The sequence below is a fragment of the Zootermopsis nevadensis genome, unplaced genomic scaffold (assembly GCF_977971745.1).
Source record: "Zootermopsis nevadensis isolate Lab colony 2312 unplaced genomic scaffold, Znev_1.0 Znev_ptg000030l, whole genome shotgun sequence".
NCBI classification, from domain to species: domain Eukaryota; kingdom Metazoa; phylum Arthropoda; class Insecta; order Blattodea; family Termopsidae; genus Zootermopsis; species Zootermopsis nevadensis.
Window position 1 is genome coordinate 10,691,311 of NW_028259162.1, and position 19,697 is coordinate 10,711,007.

Sequence of the window (19,697 nt, forward strand, 5' to 3'; positions counted from 1 at the left end):
GCGCCCTTAACACTGCCGATGATTGTGTTCTTCAATTCTGTCTACGAACCGACAAATCTGAATGACTTTGAAATTGTTTCTTGAGCGACTTTCTGCTTTTCTATTATTATTTTTTTTTTCATTTTCTGATGAATGCTTTAATATCTCCCTTCCATTTTAAAGTAGCAAGACACTCCACTCATTCGACGAAAATCATCACAGAAGAGTTCTGTCTTCTGGGTTATTGCGTCGTGTAGTCTGGTAGAAGTTTACCGACGTTTCAGAGGTCTTTGCTGTCTCTATCATCAGGGTGATGACACGGCACAACAACCCAGAAGACAGCCATCTTCAAACTCACTGCCGTGAAAACCTCAAATACTACAAAAGGAATTTTGATATTCCAACTTTCGACACGAGAAAGATACACACAAGGCTACAGCCCATTTTCTCAGTTCTGTTTCTTTCTAATTTTCTTTGTACTTTGCAACGGTAGGCTAAATTTTGCATAAATGCTTGCATTAAAGTTCGCAATGAATTCTCGGACACCATTATGATTGAACAAATGGTAAAAAAAAGCAGACAGGAGATAAAACCTCGGTGAAAAGGAAAGATCACGACAGAAGAATAAATTGGGCTGTAAGAATGTTGGGGGGGGGGGGGGTGCTGGTAAAACCAAGTTAACGCAAGTGTAATCCCAATTCCCAGCGCCGTCTGCTATTTGATCCCCCTATCTGTGAGAGAGAGCGCATGTAATCTGCCTACTACACTGATGTTACTTAAATTTCAAACGAACTGAAATATGCTGCTAAACCTCTCCCTTCCGTTCTCTTGGAAACTAAAACCGTGCGTCCTAAATCCAGTCATTTCTTCGTTTCCCTACCCCCCACTCGCAAACTTTGACGCCAGGCAAGCCAACGGAACGTGTGAAAAGAAAGATGGAAACGGAAGGCCGATATCTTGCAAGCCGGAGATGAGCTTATCACTAGGTGACATTCCAACAACGTCAAATTTGGACTGAAACTACCGAAAGGTTCGCACAGCGGCCACGTTTCACCAAGGTAGCCGGTTGAAATTCCGTTCGAGAACGGATTATCGTGGCACAGGCCTTTCTGGATTTCCCAAACGAGACAGACACGACCGATTCCTATAGATTCAACAGTCTTCTCGTATTTCATTCGTGAATACAGAATTTCTAAGGAACTTTACAGCTTCGTAAAATAACCCAATAAACTAACGACACTTGAATTTCCTCAACGCCAAATTCAATTCATATTCTGTTTTATAATTCAACAGCTACCTCAATTCTATTCCTCCATTTCGCTTTTAATCGATCTGTACTTTACTCAAAGACACTAGAAAAACAAGTGACATTACGCAACGCTGAATTTAGCGAAAGAATGATCTTACGCAGTTAACTAAAACGGCCGGGCTGGAAGCTGTCATGGTCTACTTCAATGGAGCGACCAGCATTCACGTGGAGTAATGGAATTACGAAATCCTCCTCAGTAGAGACAACAGAAGAGTTGACGCACCTCCTGAATACAATTCGGACGTTTTGCTGCAGTACCAATATTTTGGGGCTAACAAAAATTATCTTTGGTGGTTATATTTTCAGAATAAATGTAATACTGTATACTCAGAAGACTGATGGTAAGTAAGGAAGGGTGCCATTTCTCATGCTGTGAAAATTATTACAAAAACCAGGTAGCGTTTGATATCCTAGCACTAAAACAGTATGCTACTGTAGTGGGTATTTAAGGTGCATTCCAAAACAGCTCGGTTTACAAGTTGATATGTACGGTGACTGTAGATGTACAGTGAACACCGAATTACTCGTAATTCCAAATAGGAGTCTGTCAATTTGTTCTACACGTAATCTGAAACTGAGATTTATTTCGCTTTGTGTAAAAGTAATGTGCGTGTTCGTTACACGTTTACCTACCAAACAACTTCACAATTAATATCAGTTAAATACGAATTTAGATAAAAAAGCAGGTGTGCACTAAAAGAAATGTACTATATATATGCACCATCGTATTCAGTTCATCTGGAACCATCCTGTTTCTTTTATACCAACATTAATTGCAGTGAAATTATATAGTAATCCAAGGCATTCACATGTGCGAGCTTATATGAAGTCCTTTATAGGGACCAAAGTCTATATAAGCATCCTGTGTCTCTGTGATGTATCTCGCCGGGATCCAGGGTTTTCTTTGTTATATTGTGGTCTTAGCTACAGAGAAGTTTGAGGTTTTACTGGTATCAGTATACTGGCTCACGTCTAAAATTATGCAGAACCCAACCCACTTACAGCACAGCATAGCAACATTATAAACATGTTCCAAGGCCTGGCGTATCTTGTACAAAGTTCTCATAACCATCTTCTCATGTTCCCAGTTACTATTTATTATTCTAACTGCATCATCCTCCAATGCTGTACCACAATACTGACAAGCACATTACATAAAAACCATGCTCTGCAGTTCAGGAACTAATTAATTTTATTACGAATTTATACTGCATATAACTGGCCTTGCGATGTTTGGCGTATAAGTTCTCGATGTCTCAGCTACTCTATTGTTCTAGTCCACCCTTCTCTTTTCTATTTTATTCCCAGCTTTTTATCATTCTATGAACCCCTTACTTACGAAAATGCAGAAAATGTAAACAGCCATCTCAAGCGACATTTATCTGACAATATCTCTTTGCCGACAATATGATCTCACTCTTGTCAACGAAAGTTAAATCTTCAGACGATGTTTCAGAGACGGACAATTTTCATTTTGAAATTAAATAAACCTTGTGTAACTAAATCTTACTTATGCAGTCGGAACAGTGCCCATACAGCGAGTGAGAAAGACACAAACAAAATAATATCATCAAACAAACAGAAGCAGACAATTACAGGACCAACAGACAGGTGACACTAATATCTGAAAAGTCTCCGACTTCACGTCAATTACTGTTGCCACAATAGAAAGCAAAAGAAAAAATCTGTCAGTAGCAGAATTATTAAAAAAATGTCATCCACGGAGACAACGTGGAATGTGTACAACAGGCGCATTTCTCGGCTGGTGCCATCAAGTAGCTCCTTACAGACGCCATTAATCCGACGAAGTCTATTTATTTATGCATTACTCAGTAATGTGTCAAATACTTTTTATTAACTGCCATGAAATTAAATTAAAAATACTAAATTTGTAATCTAAAGGTCACCAAACATCACGGCCGATCGGTTCACACTACTGATTCGAATTACGGATGTTCCGGGTTCAAGTCTCGTTCCCTGCAGGCAAATTGCCTGGGCAGTAAGTTAAATTTGGCCACGAGCACTTCCTTCCACGTTTTCCAATTCATTAATTATGTTGTTATTCGACGTTATGCAGTCTGAGTCGAAAGCAATGTGAAAAAATTACAAATAACTTATACTGGGTGTCCCAAAAAGATGTATACACAATGGTAACGTGTGTAATGGTTGTGTTTATACATCTTTTTGGGGCACTCTGCGTATATATTTAGTCATACTACACCACACAATGGCCTGCTTTCAGAACCGGTCGTAAGTGTTGCACAGATATTAGTGCAGTGAGTTCAAGGTAGCATAAAGAATGTGGCTACAATTACGAGGTAACTAACAAAGACTTGCAAACAACCACTTCGACGCCATCAAACACCCAATCTGTCCAACAATGCACAAAAGACGGAGGATGAACCTTAAAAGTTTATGGGAATGAAGTTTTTTGTGTTGGGCAGTAACACAATTTATTGTACCACTCTTTCAATCAAGCGTGACGGACATTGGCTATTATATTCGGAGTAGACAGATACCAGTCATTTGTAAATCACTACAGCTGTAAATCCAGATGGATTATACAAAGCACCGTGCTCCTTCATTGTCCAATCATGATGCATTTCACCTGTCACTCACCGTCTATTACCATATCCTTCTAATATCGTCCGTGCCCCCCGCCCCCCAAACACAAAGACATTCTACCTGAAGACGAGAACTGCAACGATGCGGGAAATTCCTGAAAACCGAAGTGATACATTAAACTCTACCAGAGAAAACCTTTCTCTCACTCACCGGCGTGTTGCGGACTGCGACCAGCTTGTCTCCGACCTGGAGACGGCCGTCGATCTGCGCCGCGCCGCCATCCATGATCTTCGTCACATAGATGCCATTGTCACCCGGGATATGCTGGTTGCCTATTCCACCAGCAATGCTGAACCCAAGGCCCTTCGTGCCTTTCAGCAGCTCAATCTCAAGCAAGCGCATGTTCCCAGGAGTGCGGCGTCTTCGGACGTACTGCAGCAGAATTCGTTTGTTAATTCCACATAACACGTTCCTGTTCATGCAATCACTTCAAATGACGCATGGAAAGCGAACAATTTAAATTTCATAAACAGAAAACAGTGTGAAACATGGTTAAATTAACTGTAGCGACAATGAAACATAACCTGCAATGCTATTTGTGTCGAAATAACTTAATCCGTGCATTTTAAAGCGCAGTGCGTGGCAGATTGAGTTTTCTGTTGGCACAGTTTAAGAGGACTTGCTACTAAAGTACGCATAATTTAAATTGCGACCTTACACATGACGCATATCCGCCCCTGCATCAATCACATCGACACTTAGCAGTGTGATTGACTGGGGTTATGGACTGCATTTAGCAGGATTCACACCTAAGCAACTACCAACAGGTAACAATCGATAGCTGACACGCGATATACGAGCTGCACATTCGTGCACGAAATGAATGCTTCCTTGTACAACTTGAGCTTTCCAATGTTTGGGGGGAACTTTAAGCACCATCTACCGCGTGTCGCCTTCTGCTAGTTGTATTGGTGTGAATCCTACCACGAAGTTTTACTTGACTTTGGACTCACGTAGATGTTTAGGTATCACGTCTGTTACATACCGTAGTTACCATAATCTTGCGTAATGTCAAGATTACACTACACCATGACCTACAAGGCCACAATATTACATGTTCACAGTCGTCACACACAACTCACATCATTTCCACTGCTTGATACCTCTGCAGACTGCGTGTAAGAATGTCCCGTATTTCGAAACGAAGAAAAAACTGGTAATCCCATTCTGGAAAAGTTGTTTCTACCAGAGACATGCTTAACATTTTTAGACTATGCTGCAGATAATGACTGTTAAGTTAATGAAATGCAAGAAGTCATAAACTTGTAGTGTATGACTGAAGTTACAATTTCAAATATAAAAACATTAATGTGGACACTCCATACACACAGACTTAAACAGGTGCAACTCTGTAAACCTCCGATCGCTTCAGGGATACATGCAGTTTACGAAAGAGTATTTATTCTGCTTTTAAACAGTAGGCCCACGTGAACGCAAAGTGTGGCGTTCATGAGAGGAGAAACAATACAACAAAATTAATAAATCAGGGGTGATGACAGTTGTTTTACTTCGAGTTTTGTTCTGTCGCGATGTTCCTGGCAGCTTGACCTTGCGACCGCACGTATCGTCGTCTGACACTACATTTTTCGCTCCTGCTGAGGCTTGCTACGTTATTTTTCCGAGGTAAGGCATAAACAAATTTCCAACATTCCCACACGTTTAACTTGGAATAATACTCACCAGTCTGACTTCATTGCCGGCCCTCTTCAGCGCATCGACTGCAGCAGCGTGTGGGACTTCCACCAAGGTCACATCATTGACCTGCAAAATGGTGTCATTAACGCGAAGCCTTCCGTCAGCCGCCGCCGCACCGCCTGGGATTAGCTTTGTGATAAAGATGGCCGTATCATCGCCGATGTGCGGATTGTCTGTGCCGCCGGCGATACTGAACCCCAGCCCTGCACCGCCTCTTTCCAGAACAATCTCCTCGTACTCCCACTCAGCATCGCCGTTCATCTGCGGCAAACAATGTTAAGGTGGGTTGTTCGTCTCTCAGAGCACGAAGAACATTGGGACCTAGGATGAAAAAGTAAAAACTACACCGGCACTAAAGAACCAAGCCAAGAATTTGTTAAAGAGACACGGTGGTTAACCTGACACATTATAAATCTAGGCTAGTTTAGCAACGGGGAGAAAATCGCGGTCCTCATTGGGCAGACAATGGAGAAGTTTTGGCCATGGCGGAGAATAGAAAAATCGCTGTTAGGTTAGGTTACGTCAGGCTAGGCTAGGTTGGGTTAGGTTAGGTTAGGTTAGGTTACATTGGGTTGGGTTACGTTAGGTTACAACACCTAACAATACGGGCGATGATGACGTAGGCTGCAAGGACCTCTAAAACCTTGTTAAACATCTACTAGACTACATGACACTGCAACCGCTAGAACCTCAAATCTCACCTGAATTTCAAATTTTAACTGCATTTAATTCATGAAAAACCGAGAATGGGAAGATGACGGGCACAGTATTTATTAAACTCATCTCAGGAAGGTGCCAACTTCATATGAGGCTAATACGTCATATTAGGCGCATATAAAATACTGTATTGGTACATGAACGTATTCCCAGTACAAATACCGTTATTAAGCCTCCATAATCCAAGTGTAGGACTACATACTTTTGTAAAAATCATATTGAAAGCAGAAAAAAACATTTCATTTTCTCCTCCCCTTTACACGTTTCGTACCTTTATCTCTTTCCCTCCAGTACAAGCCGTTACGGTAGATCAGAAATAACAAAACGGGGCTTCGGTTACGTTATCGCATTTGAACAGGGCAAGCAAGAGGACGTGAAACTGTGTTATGTATTACACACACTCGTTCGGTACTGCTGTAAAGTATCTAGGGCTTAATTGGTGGGGACGGTGTGAAAAACTACATTACGTGTTACTACACAAAAATACAAATCACTCACCCTGCTGCCTTTTCGTAGTTTCGTTGGCGTATATTTATTTAATTAAACTTTACCACAGAGAAAAAAATGGACAGTGTAACCACGGTTCCGGAGAATCTGACGTAAATACGTCTCTGTAATGTAATGTAATAATTCTTATATAAGATAAGTACTTGTGATATTCTAAAACGTTTTTACCAGCACAAAAAATTATCTACTCTACGACGCACTTCTTCTACAATCGATTAACAGCTCAGCTCTTTCCGCAATAATGAAAGCGGATTGTTGACGGCAGTAATGAAACACAACAATGTCGAGTAAACAGATGACATAACAATTAGTTTCTTAGGTAAAGTAGTAAAGAATTGTTATGCACGCAGGAGTTCATATAAAAGCTGACCATTGCCGGTCCATATTTACACATTATTGGTATGGATCTTATACATCTTCGTTACGCTTTTTTGCCGAATGACCCTTCCGTATAGACGTATTTACTTCAAAAAACTGTTTCCATATCGTCAGATATATTCCTGGGAAGAACTGAACTTGGAGACCCCTATCTCAATATGGTGCAATTCAACCAAGAAGATGTGTACCGGTACCAAGCGCACTTACAACAGACTGTTATCGAAAACTGCGGTGCAACAGTAGCGGTACGCGGTTCGAATTCCTGGTGGGAACGTCTATCCTGTATTCACTGGTTTTATAATTCCACGTCTACAATCTCGTGAATAATTTGAGGCTCATGGTTGAATAGCCGATGTGGTTTTCGTTTATGAACTCACATGCTGCTGGCTTAATTACTTGTACAGCAATGCAAAACTTTCCTAGTCGAACCTCTTATATACTATCGATTCACTCGCATACAAAAAGCCTCCCGTTCACCGTATCTGATTCCTCAGTCCTTATAACGACGCTTCCTTCACAATCTCTTCTTAAAATTACACGAAAATCAATCCATTACCTGAGCATCATCTCAGATATGTCCTCAAATGATCTAAAATATTATTGTATGCGAAGACATACAAGATTTTGCAAAATTTAAGTAATATTAATGCATGGAAGTTAAGAAACCCAGATAAGGGCTAATGTGATTATCATTTTTATAGTCTACTATAGTATTACTAATGAATACATACACGCCTAAACCACCTGACACTCCAATAAGAAAAATAATTAAACCACTAACTACTTTTACTGAATGCGCGAATAGTATATTACGAATATTAGAGTTCTAAAAAAAAAAGGGCAAATGCGTGCTTTGCTTTGATACAAAGTACAGGCAGCAAAAAATATAGGGCAACGTTCATGGGTTTTTACTCTCGTGTGTGGTTTGTGCCTTTACATTCACGCATTTTAACAAAAGAGAGCAAAAGTGCTATTGTCCTGCACCCAAACTGTCATACGTAATTTCGTTTCCACTCGCGAACTGGTATAGACAGTGAGAGGTGGGTCTCTGAAAAACTAAAAGCAGAGGGCAGTGCGGTTTAATTATATATAACGGATATAACCCTGCAGTAGTAAAAGCTTAACGAAGGGAAATGGGCTATACCCCTGACATTGAAAGAAATTACATCTGTCCAGGTCTCGGGCGCAGTATGTTTGGTCCACGCACAGTGATGGAGTGCAGTAATAGAAGACAGAAAGTTAAGAAGCTTTCAAATTCCATCATGCACAACATATTTTTTGATAGAAACTAATTACCCCCAACACGAAAATTAATTACCAACTGCAAGGGGGCATTTTGTAAAGTTTGAATAACCAACATTTGGAATCCCAAACCTATAATATGAAACTTACAAGACACACTCGACCACCATAATTAAATTTGCAGTATGGTTTCATACAGATTAGCCGAACCGTGTAAATTTCATCAAGTTAAGAAGATGGTCAGACAGCGAATCCAACAACAGCCGAGCGGTTTTGCAGTGCTACACCCCGGGAAGGCGCATTCTAGTAATGCCAGACGTGAATGTTCGTGTATGTCCGCGTTGTCTTACTACGGACTTATAATACCGCCTGTGTGAACAGGATTTATAAAGACACTCTAATGTTGGAAGAGGTCACGTTTCGAAATGAGACGTAGTTTCTACATTATGAATAACACGAATGAAAGACCACAGGAAATAATATTTTACAAGCACTCAGGCATTCTGATGCTGCTCAACAAAATAACGTGATGTACATTATTACGTTGCAGACTGGCAATTTAGTTTTTGGAACAATATGTGTGTTTCCTCTTCCACATTCCGACCACATAACACAATTCTTAAAAATCAGTAACTACTCATCTTATGAGTTTCGCATAATTCTCACGGCAAACAATAATTTCCTTAAACAGCATCACCTAACCAATTTACCTCTGTGATATCGACGCGCTGTTTTCTCGGAAAGAAATAGACCTTTAAATTTTATTTATATGAACTTTAACTTCAAAGGGTTATCGTAACATCGGGTGTTACATAACAGTATCAATAACGACATCCGTGTACCGGATCAATGCCCTTAACAACAAGACAGGTAAGCCACCACCGCACACACCTGTTTTGTACACACAACGTGAGAGCGGATATTACATTTTAACTCAGGAACTCGGTGGGCGCTTAGATAGACTTTTGTACAAGCAGTTAATTCCTTCGTAGCGGATATTAAAACGAAAACCCACACTCCTGTCTACACTGCAAAAATGTTACAAATAAGCTCAAGTGAAATGATGACAAACACTCATGACAGAAGTCTGTTCTGCAGTCACGCATATTTTCGCTCAAGTACTTTCATCTTCCGAGGCGCTGTTGAGTCGGAAGGGAATTCCCAGTCGGCCGAGTTAATTGTCGTCTCAACACGCAGGCGTCTACGTGGCTTACGTGCTCTCATGAAGAACACGTAAGAAACGAGTTCGCCCATCTAATTACCGGTATGCGTAACCTTAAGCACAGAAGTCCCGTAGCATTTCAGTATGATGCCATACATTCGTTTTTTTGATTTATTTGAAGACACTAAGTAAAATTCTGAAGTTACCGGCCTAATGAGTGTGAAAATAAATGAATGGACGATTACAAATGCAAAATGTGGGAGGAAGAGAGCAATGCACTATATATCCTTCCTGAGGAAACATACGAAACACGTGAAAAGATACCTGGTCTCTAGGCCGAGATTTAAAATTGAGACGTCCCAAATACTAAGAAATGTCAACTACTATTTCTCTGCTTCCGGTACCGATCACATAAAATATGCACAATCTTTATGCACCTGACCCGTGTTTGAAGAGAGAGAGAGAGAGAGAGAGAGAGAGAGAGAGAGAGAGAGAGGAAATTTGTGGGGGAGAAGTGAGAGACACTTCGATTTCAGGGGGGGGGGGAGAAAGATCATCTTATAATTAGAAGGTCCCCAGGCAATGCCCGTTCGTCCTTCTGTTAATGATAAAGTAAGAGTGAAGACGTTAGTGCGATAATTGGCAGAAAAGACTGAATTGTGTATTAGAGAAAGCTGAGGCTATTAATTTGGAATAATTTAGAGGTTTCTACTGGGGGGGGGGGGTTAAATTTTGACGACTTTAAAGGGTGGAAAATTTTGATTAATTTAAATCGGGAGGGCTGCATGAGTAGCATGCAGTGGCAACTTGGAACTTGGGAACCATCTCAGCATTTGCTTGAAGACAGAGGAAAACTAAGGAAAACCTGTGTCGAGATGGCCGGTCGCAGGACGTTCCGGATGCGCACTGTCTGCTAGCCAGCGGTCCGGCAGACAAAAGAGGAATTTATATGACCCCTAGGCTTTACTGATAAAGTCAGGTACATGTGGTGCAATAATACAACATAAGATGGTGGATGCAGATCATCCGTGTTTCCATGGTCTTCTTCAGCTGTTGGCTTCGTGGTCTGGTCCATACCCGTGTTTGTGTGTGTAGGCCTATGTACGAGGGTGAGTCAAATGAAAACCGAAAAAAAAATTAATTTAATTTATTGAATGAAAGCAGTACGCAACTATATCATTTTTCTACATAGTCTCCATTTCGTTCAATACAGGCCCTCCAGCGTTTACGAAGTGTATGGATTCCTCTAGAAAAAAATTCTTGTGGTTGTCTGCGCAACCACTCATGCACCGCCTGCTGTACCTCTTCATCAGAACGGAACTTCTTTCCTCCCATCGCCTCTTTGAGTGGCCCAAACATGTGGTAATCACTTGGGGCTAGGTCTGGTGAGTATGGCGGATATGGAAGACACTCAAAATGCAAGTCTTGGATTGTTGCAACTGTTGCACGGGCAGTATGGGGCCGAGCATTGTCATGTTGCAAAAGGACACCTCTAGTCAAAAGTCCACGTCGCTTTGATCTGACTGCAGGTCGAAGATGATTCTTCAAGAGATCTGAATATGAGGCACTGGTGATAGTGTTCCCCCGAGGCGTGTAGTGCTCCAAGAGTACGCCTCGATCGTCCCAAAAGAGAGTCAGCATAATCTTCCCTGCAGACGGCTGCGTCCGGAACTTCTTGGGTTTTGGTGATGAGGAATGACGCCATTCCTTGCTCGTTCTCTTTGTTTCCGGTTGGTGGTAGTGCACCCAAGTTTCATCGCCAGTAACGATTCTTGAGAGGAAGCCATCACCTTCTGATTCAAGGCGCCGCAGAAGTTCTTCACAGGCGTCAACACGTCGTTGGTTCAATTCTGGAGTAAGCTGCCGTGGCAGACACCTTGCAGACACTTTGTGAAACTGGAGCACATCATGAATGACATGGTGTGCTGATCCGTGACTCATGTCAAGAGTTTCGGCTATTTCATCCACCGACACTCGGCGATTCTCCATCACTAGGGCTTCAACTGCTGCAATAGACTCAGGGGTCACAACTCTGTGCGCCTGACCCGGGCGAGGAGCGTCTGCCACAGACGTCACACCATTTCTGAATTTCCTACTCCACTCGTACACTTGCTGCTGTGACAAGCATGCATCACCATACTGAACCTTCATCCGTCGATGAACTTCAATCGGTTTCACACCTTCACTGATCAAAAAACGAATTACAGAACGTTGTTCTTCTTTCGTGCATGTAACTAGTGGAGCAGCCATCTTCAAACTGGCACTGTGATGGCGATCTGTCTGCATTATACTGCCACCTATAGGATACTCTTTATAGCACTGGTAACATGTCTGCCAACTTATAGGACAATGGGGCGATATTTCGAATTTTTATCTCAGTTTTACGGTTTTCATTTGACTCACCCTCGTATATATGCATGCAAGAGTTTGCCTCAACAACCAATAACGTTTCATTCTGCGTTTGTGGGTTTCGTAGGATTATCACTGAACACAGCGAATATTTCCCTAAACAGCATTGACCAGCTGATTTTTTAACGGTAAATGTTGTGTTTTCTTCGAGGTAAGGCCTAAATTCTTTAATATTATTTAGTCGTATGTCGGCATCAAAGGGTTATGCAAGAAAGTGGAGTACTTACATGTTTGTTATCTCCTGACAGGAGTGGCGTGTGCGCCTGAAACAAACAGAACATGTCATTAGCTACTGTACAGAAACGTCGGAAGAATGACAATGTCCTGGAATTATATTGTAATGCTCAAACACTGATAATGACTTCTCAACATTGGGCGAAATAATTTGGTGTAATAATGAACTAAAACTATTCATCACTGTAAATGCACATATTTAAACGGAATTGATAAAATACAACGTTTTTTCAGCTGCCCAACGCATCGGCCGCTCTGACAAAACTATGCGACGGCAAATCACTACTTCCGGTACAAGATTATAAAGTTTTATGGACGGTGGATTTTCATTAATTTTCCCATTCAAATCACATAATGACCCCGTAACTGGTTCGAAATACAGAGATGGAGGTGTTAATGCTCCAGTCAATGGTGCGAAAACTTCCATGATAGTGATTCAAATGTAATTAGGCTGTATTTTAATGCGATGCTCTGTTATTGGACCGTTGGTCATGCCAAACAAAGCATTGATAAATAATTCCTGAGCGACCGGCGTCCATGACAACCGAAGAGATCAATTCTAGGGACACCGAAAACCAGTGGATGTATGTTAGCGGTATTTGCATAACACTGTCAAGAGCCAGCCAGCCAATCAGTAGTCTTAAAGACTGTAAAATGTAAAACAAAATTTCAGTTTAAGTTGTTTCTATGAGCACGTGAAGGACAGTATGTGTCCCACGTTCAACAACTAACTAACTAGATGGCTTACCGAACCCGAAGGTTCATCACCGTATTAACCAAAGCCCTCCATCGGACCCTGTCCTGGGTCAACAAAATCCAGTTTCCTTCAACTCCTATCTCCCATAGATCCCGCCTGACATTATCCTCCCATCTACGTCTAGGTCTCCCCAGCGGTCTCTTCCCCTCAAGCTTCGCAACCAATACCCGGCGCACACCTCTCGTCCCATCCATGCGCGCTACATGTCCCGCCCATCTCATTCTTCTCGACTTAATCACCCTGACAATACTGGGGAAGGAGTACAGATTTACCCTGTCAAAATCGCGAAGGAAAAAAATTAGTAATAAGAAAGATTAACGCAGACAGCTAAGTCGTATCACAAGTGTAATCATGAAAATGTGTTATGCCTAGACCTAAAAGTTATGGGATATACCAGTACTGGAACAGACATACGGAAGGACGGACACAACACACTTGACAATGTACAAATAAAAAGGATCAGACAACTCAGCCAAAGAACAACATAAGGATAATCGAATGATTATGGTTTCCACCTCCAGTACGAACTCGGTGAATTTATGTTCCGAGATATTCCTGAAGAAAGCGTCAGGCATTTCACTGCAACAGTGACGTGTCTGACAAAAGAAAATGAGTCACTAACTTTTCCTGCAAACACGTGCATTAGCTTTTAAATCATACTACAGCGTGTTGACGACATAACTGCATGACTCACCCATCACCAACTGGTACAAGGTTTTCCTTACACGACACAAGCAAAGAATAAAATCAACTCTCCTATGATATAATTCAACACTGAACTTCAGAAGCGCAATTCGTCCTTTCATACACTGGTAGGGCCCCCTTGAAGGGATATCGGTCCACCGCCAGGGCCTCTACTTACGCGGAACGACGCAACACAGGTTTTAAACCAAAGCCATACATCCATGTTCTAGGCGGAATTTGAACCGGGGTAGAGTCCTAGCGAATATCGCGTGTACCTCCGAAAGAATTCACAGCAAAGCAACCAACACGTAGTACATGATAAGCAATAGATTTTGTTATAGGAACAACATGCATTTCATTGTTAACACTTCACACCTGAATGGCAGTGATATCGCTTTTCAAATCATCCCGCGATGACACATGATAGACGTTAAAAGCAATATTTTTATTGTGACGCTGTGATCCATATCGCTTATCGCTAAATATGTGTGTTACGTAGCAGGGTTTGTTTGTACTGGCTTACTGACGTTGTGAATCATCATGTGAACAGTGCACCATAGCAAAACAATGAAATACGTTTGTGCAAATTATACAGAGTCTCTGTGGCTTTTCAGGTCTTCATTACCCAGAACGGGATGTTTCTGAAAAAGCTTGGAACACGGTTGCCCACTTCAACCACAGACTTTTTCACAAACAACTTATTTGACTTCCTACGTGTGACAACACAGCATAATCACAGCAAAACAACCCCATCACTCATCGCTTGTTCCTTGATGCTAGTTAAAACTCCGAGGGCGATGTGACCCATCTTTAAATAAGGCGACACGAAGTTCTAACGGCGACGACTATGTTGATGGCTACCTTCTGGGATGTTGAGTCGTAGTCAGGTAGATACTGACAGAAGTATCAGAGGAACTTGCCCGTATCATCAGGGCGCCCGGAAAAGGTGGAGTAGATACAGGAATAGGTTGGACACGTTCTTGCCCAACTTACTCCCCTCGACAACACGGTGCAGCTCAGCATATGGCAACGATATTTATCTTTAAATGATATGCTATGACTTCATCGAATTCTTCTCATTCTCGAATCTGTCGTTGAAATAATCTATTTGAAGACATAAAATTACAAGATAAGATCTAAGTAACTACACAGAGAAGTCAGTCTCCTTTGAGAAGCCCATATTCGCTCGCATAAAAATTACCTGCATTTTCTCAAGCCTGAAAGTTCGTTAACGCCACTGGGCCCTACACTGAATCCACTCTGCGTTCTCATATCAAGACCCTTATTAATACTATTTTCCCCATTTACCCCCTATTTATACAAAATATAATTTCCCTTCACCTTTTCCGACTGAAATTTTGAGTACGCAACGCTTCAATGTTTCCTGACTCGCCCAATCCTCGTTTATTTGAACGTCTGGTCAAATATACAAATATACAGCATGGCCATTATTGAAGCATAAGGGTAATTAATCGCAGAATAAATTAATGAAACAAAAATTTTGAAGATGAAGGGAAAAAACGTACAATCGCGTCACTGTGAAAAGGTACACCGTTCCATTGTTCAAGACGTGACATGCAACGAAAATATATTAAAATTATTGTCCTGTTAATAAATGAAGTTTAATAATATCAGCAACGTCTTGAAAACAAAACTGCTTTGAATGCTACAAAGAACGACTTTAGAACAGACTGAGTTGAGTGCAGAAAAATAACTATTATCCGTTTTCTAGTGGATGCCAGCTGTACTCTTAAAGTTAAATAGAGTTCGCTGTCCATGACATTATTTATTTCTTCAGCGGTACTAGATATGAACAGTCAATGCGGTCCGCGTTAATGAAGAGGTTTCCGACCGCTGGCCTCGTCTATTTGCTGAAGAGTACAATTTACAAAGCTCCTCATTATGTAGTTAGTTACCTCCATTCCCTGTTACTACTTTCTCTCCAGCAAAATTTTCACACTGCGGTCTTCAGCCTAGCGAAGGCCCAAGCTGGGGTAAAGAGTTCGAACAATGCACATGACATACACGTTTGTCGATTCTACTGTGCTATGTTATGACGGCAGATATCTCGTGTTGGGTTGATCCCGAATTCACGAATGTCCCTCTTGTGAAAACTTTTTATCTCAGAATTCTGCGAGTAACACTTTATTATTCTTGCGTGGTCCATCTGAATCAGACGTCAGCATGGGACGAAATTTTAGAATTTCACCCACCCCGCCCCGGAAATCATTTAACCAGAGCCCGAATTTTATCTTCAAATATGTTATTTATATGACGTATGAGTGCAATAATTTGAACCAGGTCAGAAAAATGCACAGATCCGAACATTATGTGTGATACCAGGGCCCAGGAATGTGCAAATCTCTTATCTCCTATCTGGATACCAATGATAACTGTATACCTCTGAACGGAAGTGATGCATGAAACAGATTATCTTAAACTACTTAGCGAATCAAATAACAACTGTATGTACTTCATGCGGCTGATAAGTTGGCTGTAGAGTATCTACGTACATAGAACTGCAAGTCAGTAATGTGTTTTGGTACACTTCCAAATTGTATATCGTAGTTTGCTAATGTGAAAGTTAACGTTAAGCTATGCAAAATGATTTTATAACCAACACATTACAGTTTAAGTACGTAAAGTAAAACAAATTAATGCTTTTAAAAACGTTCGTTGACTAAATAATTGATCAGCAATTTCAATGTGAATAATCAATGAAACGCAGTGAAATCCCTCACCGAATAAATTTCATTTTAACATTAAATGCGTATTTAATTGTACAACTGTATATGTACAAAACTAAAACAAAAATAATTGAAGAAAATTACTGCAATTACGATAAAAACATCTGAAAATCAGCAGCGTAAGAGATTTTATCCAATTGTACATTGTTAGCGGGAGCGTATCCGTTACAATCCAGCAAGGTTTCTGGATGTAGTTAATTGGATAATGATTTTAAAGTTGGCCCAACCACACTAATCATTCCTGGCAACATAGCAAACAAATCAGAACTTACAATCCGGAACTCTGACTCAACCCAGGTTTTCTGTTGTGGAATTTCCTCCATATAGAACGTTAACCTATTTGTTTCATTAGGCGCTTTTATTACAGGCAAAAAATCGATGCCACAATTCAATTATCAGAATATCGTTTATGGAAAATGTGTTATAAAAGTCACAGTTTTGTTAGCATTACGTGAGAGACAAATGAAACCTACAAATTACATTCGGAAATAGGGAATGCAATGTAATAAGACCGGATACGTCCAGAAATTTAAAGCTATGTTTTAATTTTTCAAAATATGTCTGCACCTCGAACGAAAATATTAAATATAGCAGGTTAAAAGAATTAATTCACAAAAACAGATAATTACCTAAACCTATATAAACTAGTTAAGAAGAATCTAATTCCTGTATTTTCTGTAAAAGGTAATCTTATTGTAACTTCCGGTAACATTAACCATTTGATGTTTGCAATAGAGACGGGTTGTGCTTTCTCTCAGGTACGTGAACTTTTAAATATTATTTGGACGAGTTTCGGATTCAGTGGTGTAGCAGAAATCTTAATTAAATCGGTCACTTATCGTGGGCCTAACTCCACGCCAATTTAAATTTCACAGAATGAGAAGCCCTTCCACAAAACTACTCCACACATTTCTGCTGCACGAGTCATACCAGAATTAAGCAGCTTAAAAGGGGTTAGTTATAGGCCTATGTGTAGTTCTTCTTCTGAGGGTTTGCAGTTAAAAACTATAAAACACGGTCGGTGCATGATAACCAAAATCATATATACGAGGGTCGCTCATTAAGTAATGCCCCACATTTTTTTCCTCAGAACATATTTATTCAAGATGGCTCAAATTTAGTGACAATATAAATCAATGTTTCCTTTACACATACTATTTTTCCACATAGTCCCCATCAACTTGTACGGTTTTACGCCAGCGTGGAACAAGTGCATGCATGCCTTGCCGGTACCAGCTCTTGTCCTGTGCACGTAGCCATGTCCTCACTGCTTGAATCACGCTCTCGTCATCTTCAAATCTTGTTCCGCGGATAGCATCTTTAAGTGGCCCAAAGAGATGGAAGTCGGAGGGTGCCAGATCTGGACTGTAGGGTGGACGGGGTAGCACCGTCCAACCCAATTTGGTGATTTCTTCCCGGGTTCTCAGACTTGTGTGAGGGCGTGCATTGTCGTGCAGGAGCAAAATTTCTGCTGGATGCTTGTGAGGCCGAACTCGTCGGAAACGCTTCTTGAGGGTTTTCAGGGTCCTGATGTACGCGTCTGAATTGATGGTCGCACCTCTTGGCATCACATCCACAAGAATGACCCCATCACTGTCCCAAAAGACAGTCATCATGACTTTTCCGGCGGAGGGAGTTGTCTTGATTTTCTTCTTTCTCGGTGATTGAGGATGATGCCACTCCATTGACTGCCTTTTTGTCTCTGGCTCAAAGTGGTGTATCCAGGTTTCGTCACCTGTAATGATCCGGGACAGAAAGACCTCTCCCTCAGCATCAAAACGCTCCAACAATTCAGAAGAAATCGTTTTCCTTTGAATCCTGTGGTCTGCTGTGAGACTTCGTGGAACCCATCTTGCGCACACCTTCGAATATGCGAGAGCCTGGATAATTGCAATCACACTTCCATTGCTGACTGAAAGCTGTTGGGCCAATTGTCGAGTTGTGATGCGCCGATCCTCACGAATAATGGCATCCGCGCGGTTCAACATGTCTGGAGTGGTGGCTGTGGAATGACGCCCAGAGCGCGGCAGATCACGGAGCTCGGTTTCTTCACTTCCTGAAGCTTTAGCTCTCTTAGCCCAGCGACCAACGGTGCTCCTATCGACTGCACAGCTTCCATACACAGCACACAAACGTTTATGAATGTTCACCACCGTTTCTTTTTCAGCAACAAGGAATTCAATTACAGCTCGTTGCTTGTAACGAGAGTCGTTCACAGACGCCATTTTAACAGTTCACTACAGCTCCGCTATCGGTTGGAATCATTTGAAACTCCGTACACGAACGCGGGAAACATCAAATCTCAAGCATGTAAAAGTACATTTTTCTATCTTCATTATTGGCTGAGAAAAAAAATGTGGGGCATTACTTAATGAGCGACCCTCGTACATTATTTCACATCAAGCTGAAAACTTTTTTGCCATATCGAACAGCCAGTTGGTGGCCGCAAGGGAAATTTATACATGAGATTTAGAAATTATAGCGGTTGGAGTACGTCCTAGCTCCTAGGTGGCAAGCAACCCAACACACATAAATGTTGAAATTGTAACCAGCACAGCAGGAGCGCCCGCACGCCCAAGCAATTTGCATAAGGCATGATTGAAACACGGCTAGAATTGAAAACGTACATATACGAAACTTAGACAGCATATAAAATAGCCTAAACGCGAAATATAGTACGTATACTGTATTTTAAACATCGTCAATCCATAAATTTATGACAGAAAAAAATTCTTCTTGTACAGGTACACACATTATTGGTTTGTCGATTCCTTTAAGATGCGTTATGGAACTCACATCAGGGTATGAATAAATATTTACGAAAAAGTAATATTCTCTAGACGATGTGAAATATTTTTCTACGATGAATATATTCAACCACACTCCCCCCCCCCCCCCCCCAAAGTATCTAACTACAAGTCCACACAGCATTACAAACCGAAAGACCAAAATAAACACGTTCACCGCCGTGAGAACCTCACATCTCAAACGTAACAAAGCGGTCACAGGAAATCGCGTGTCCAAAATAAACAGTCTAATGACGTCATTAGAAAGCCAGCAGTAACAAGCGTAATAAATCGCACCCATTTTTCTCCGTCTGAACACGTCTTCTGCTGTTACTGCTCCATTTCTTACTGGGAGTTCGATCTATATTTTACACTGTCACGAGAAAAGATTGTATCCTTCCTCCTAACTGGAAAGATTTAAATGCTGTGACAGCTCAACGTTGCAATGATGGCTCTATTTAATTCC

General features: G+C 41.2%; 1 protein-coding gene across 11 annotated transcripts in view; it reads right to left on the reverse strand.

Annotated features, from left to right (window-relative positions):
• The window catches only part of dlg1 (MAGUK family member discs large 1), a 338,246-nt gene that overhangs the window by 42,408 nt on the left and 276,141 nt on the right, over positions 1-19,697 (reverse strand). For all 11 annotated transcript variants that reach the window (XM_022067362.2, XM_022067361.2, XM_022067363.2 and 8 more), the window contains 3 exons: positions 12,251-12,286; positions 5,594-5,869; positions 4,064-4,285 (listed from right to left, as the gene is read on the reverse strand). In XM_022067362.2, coding sequence (XP_021923054.2) covers positions 4,064-4,285; positions 5,594-5,869; positions 12,251-12,286 — 534 coding nt within the window. The remainder of the gene's footprint in view (positions 1-4,063; positions 4,286-5,593; positions 5,870-12,250; positions 12,287-19,697) is intronic.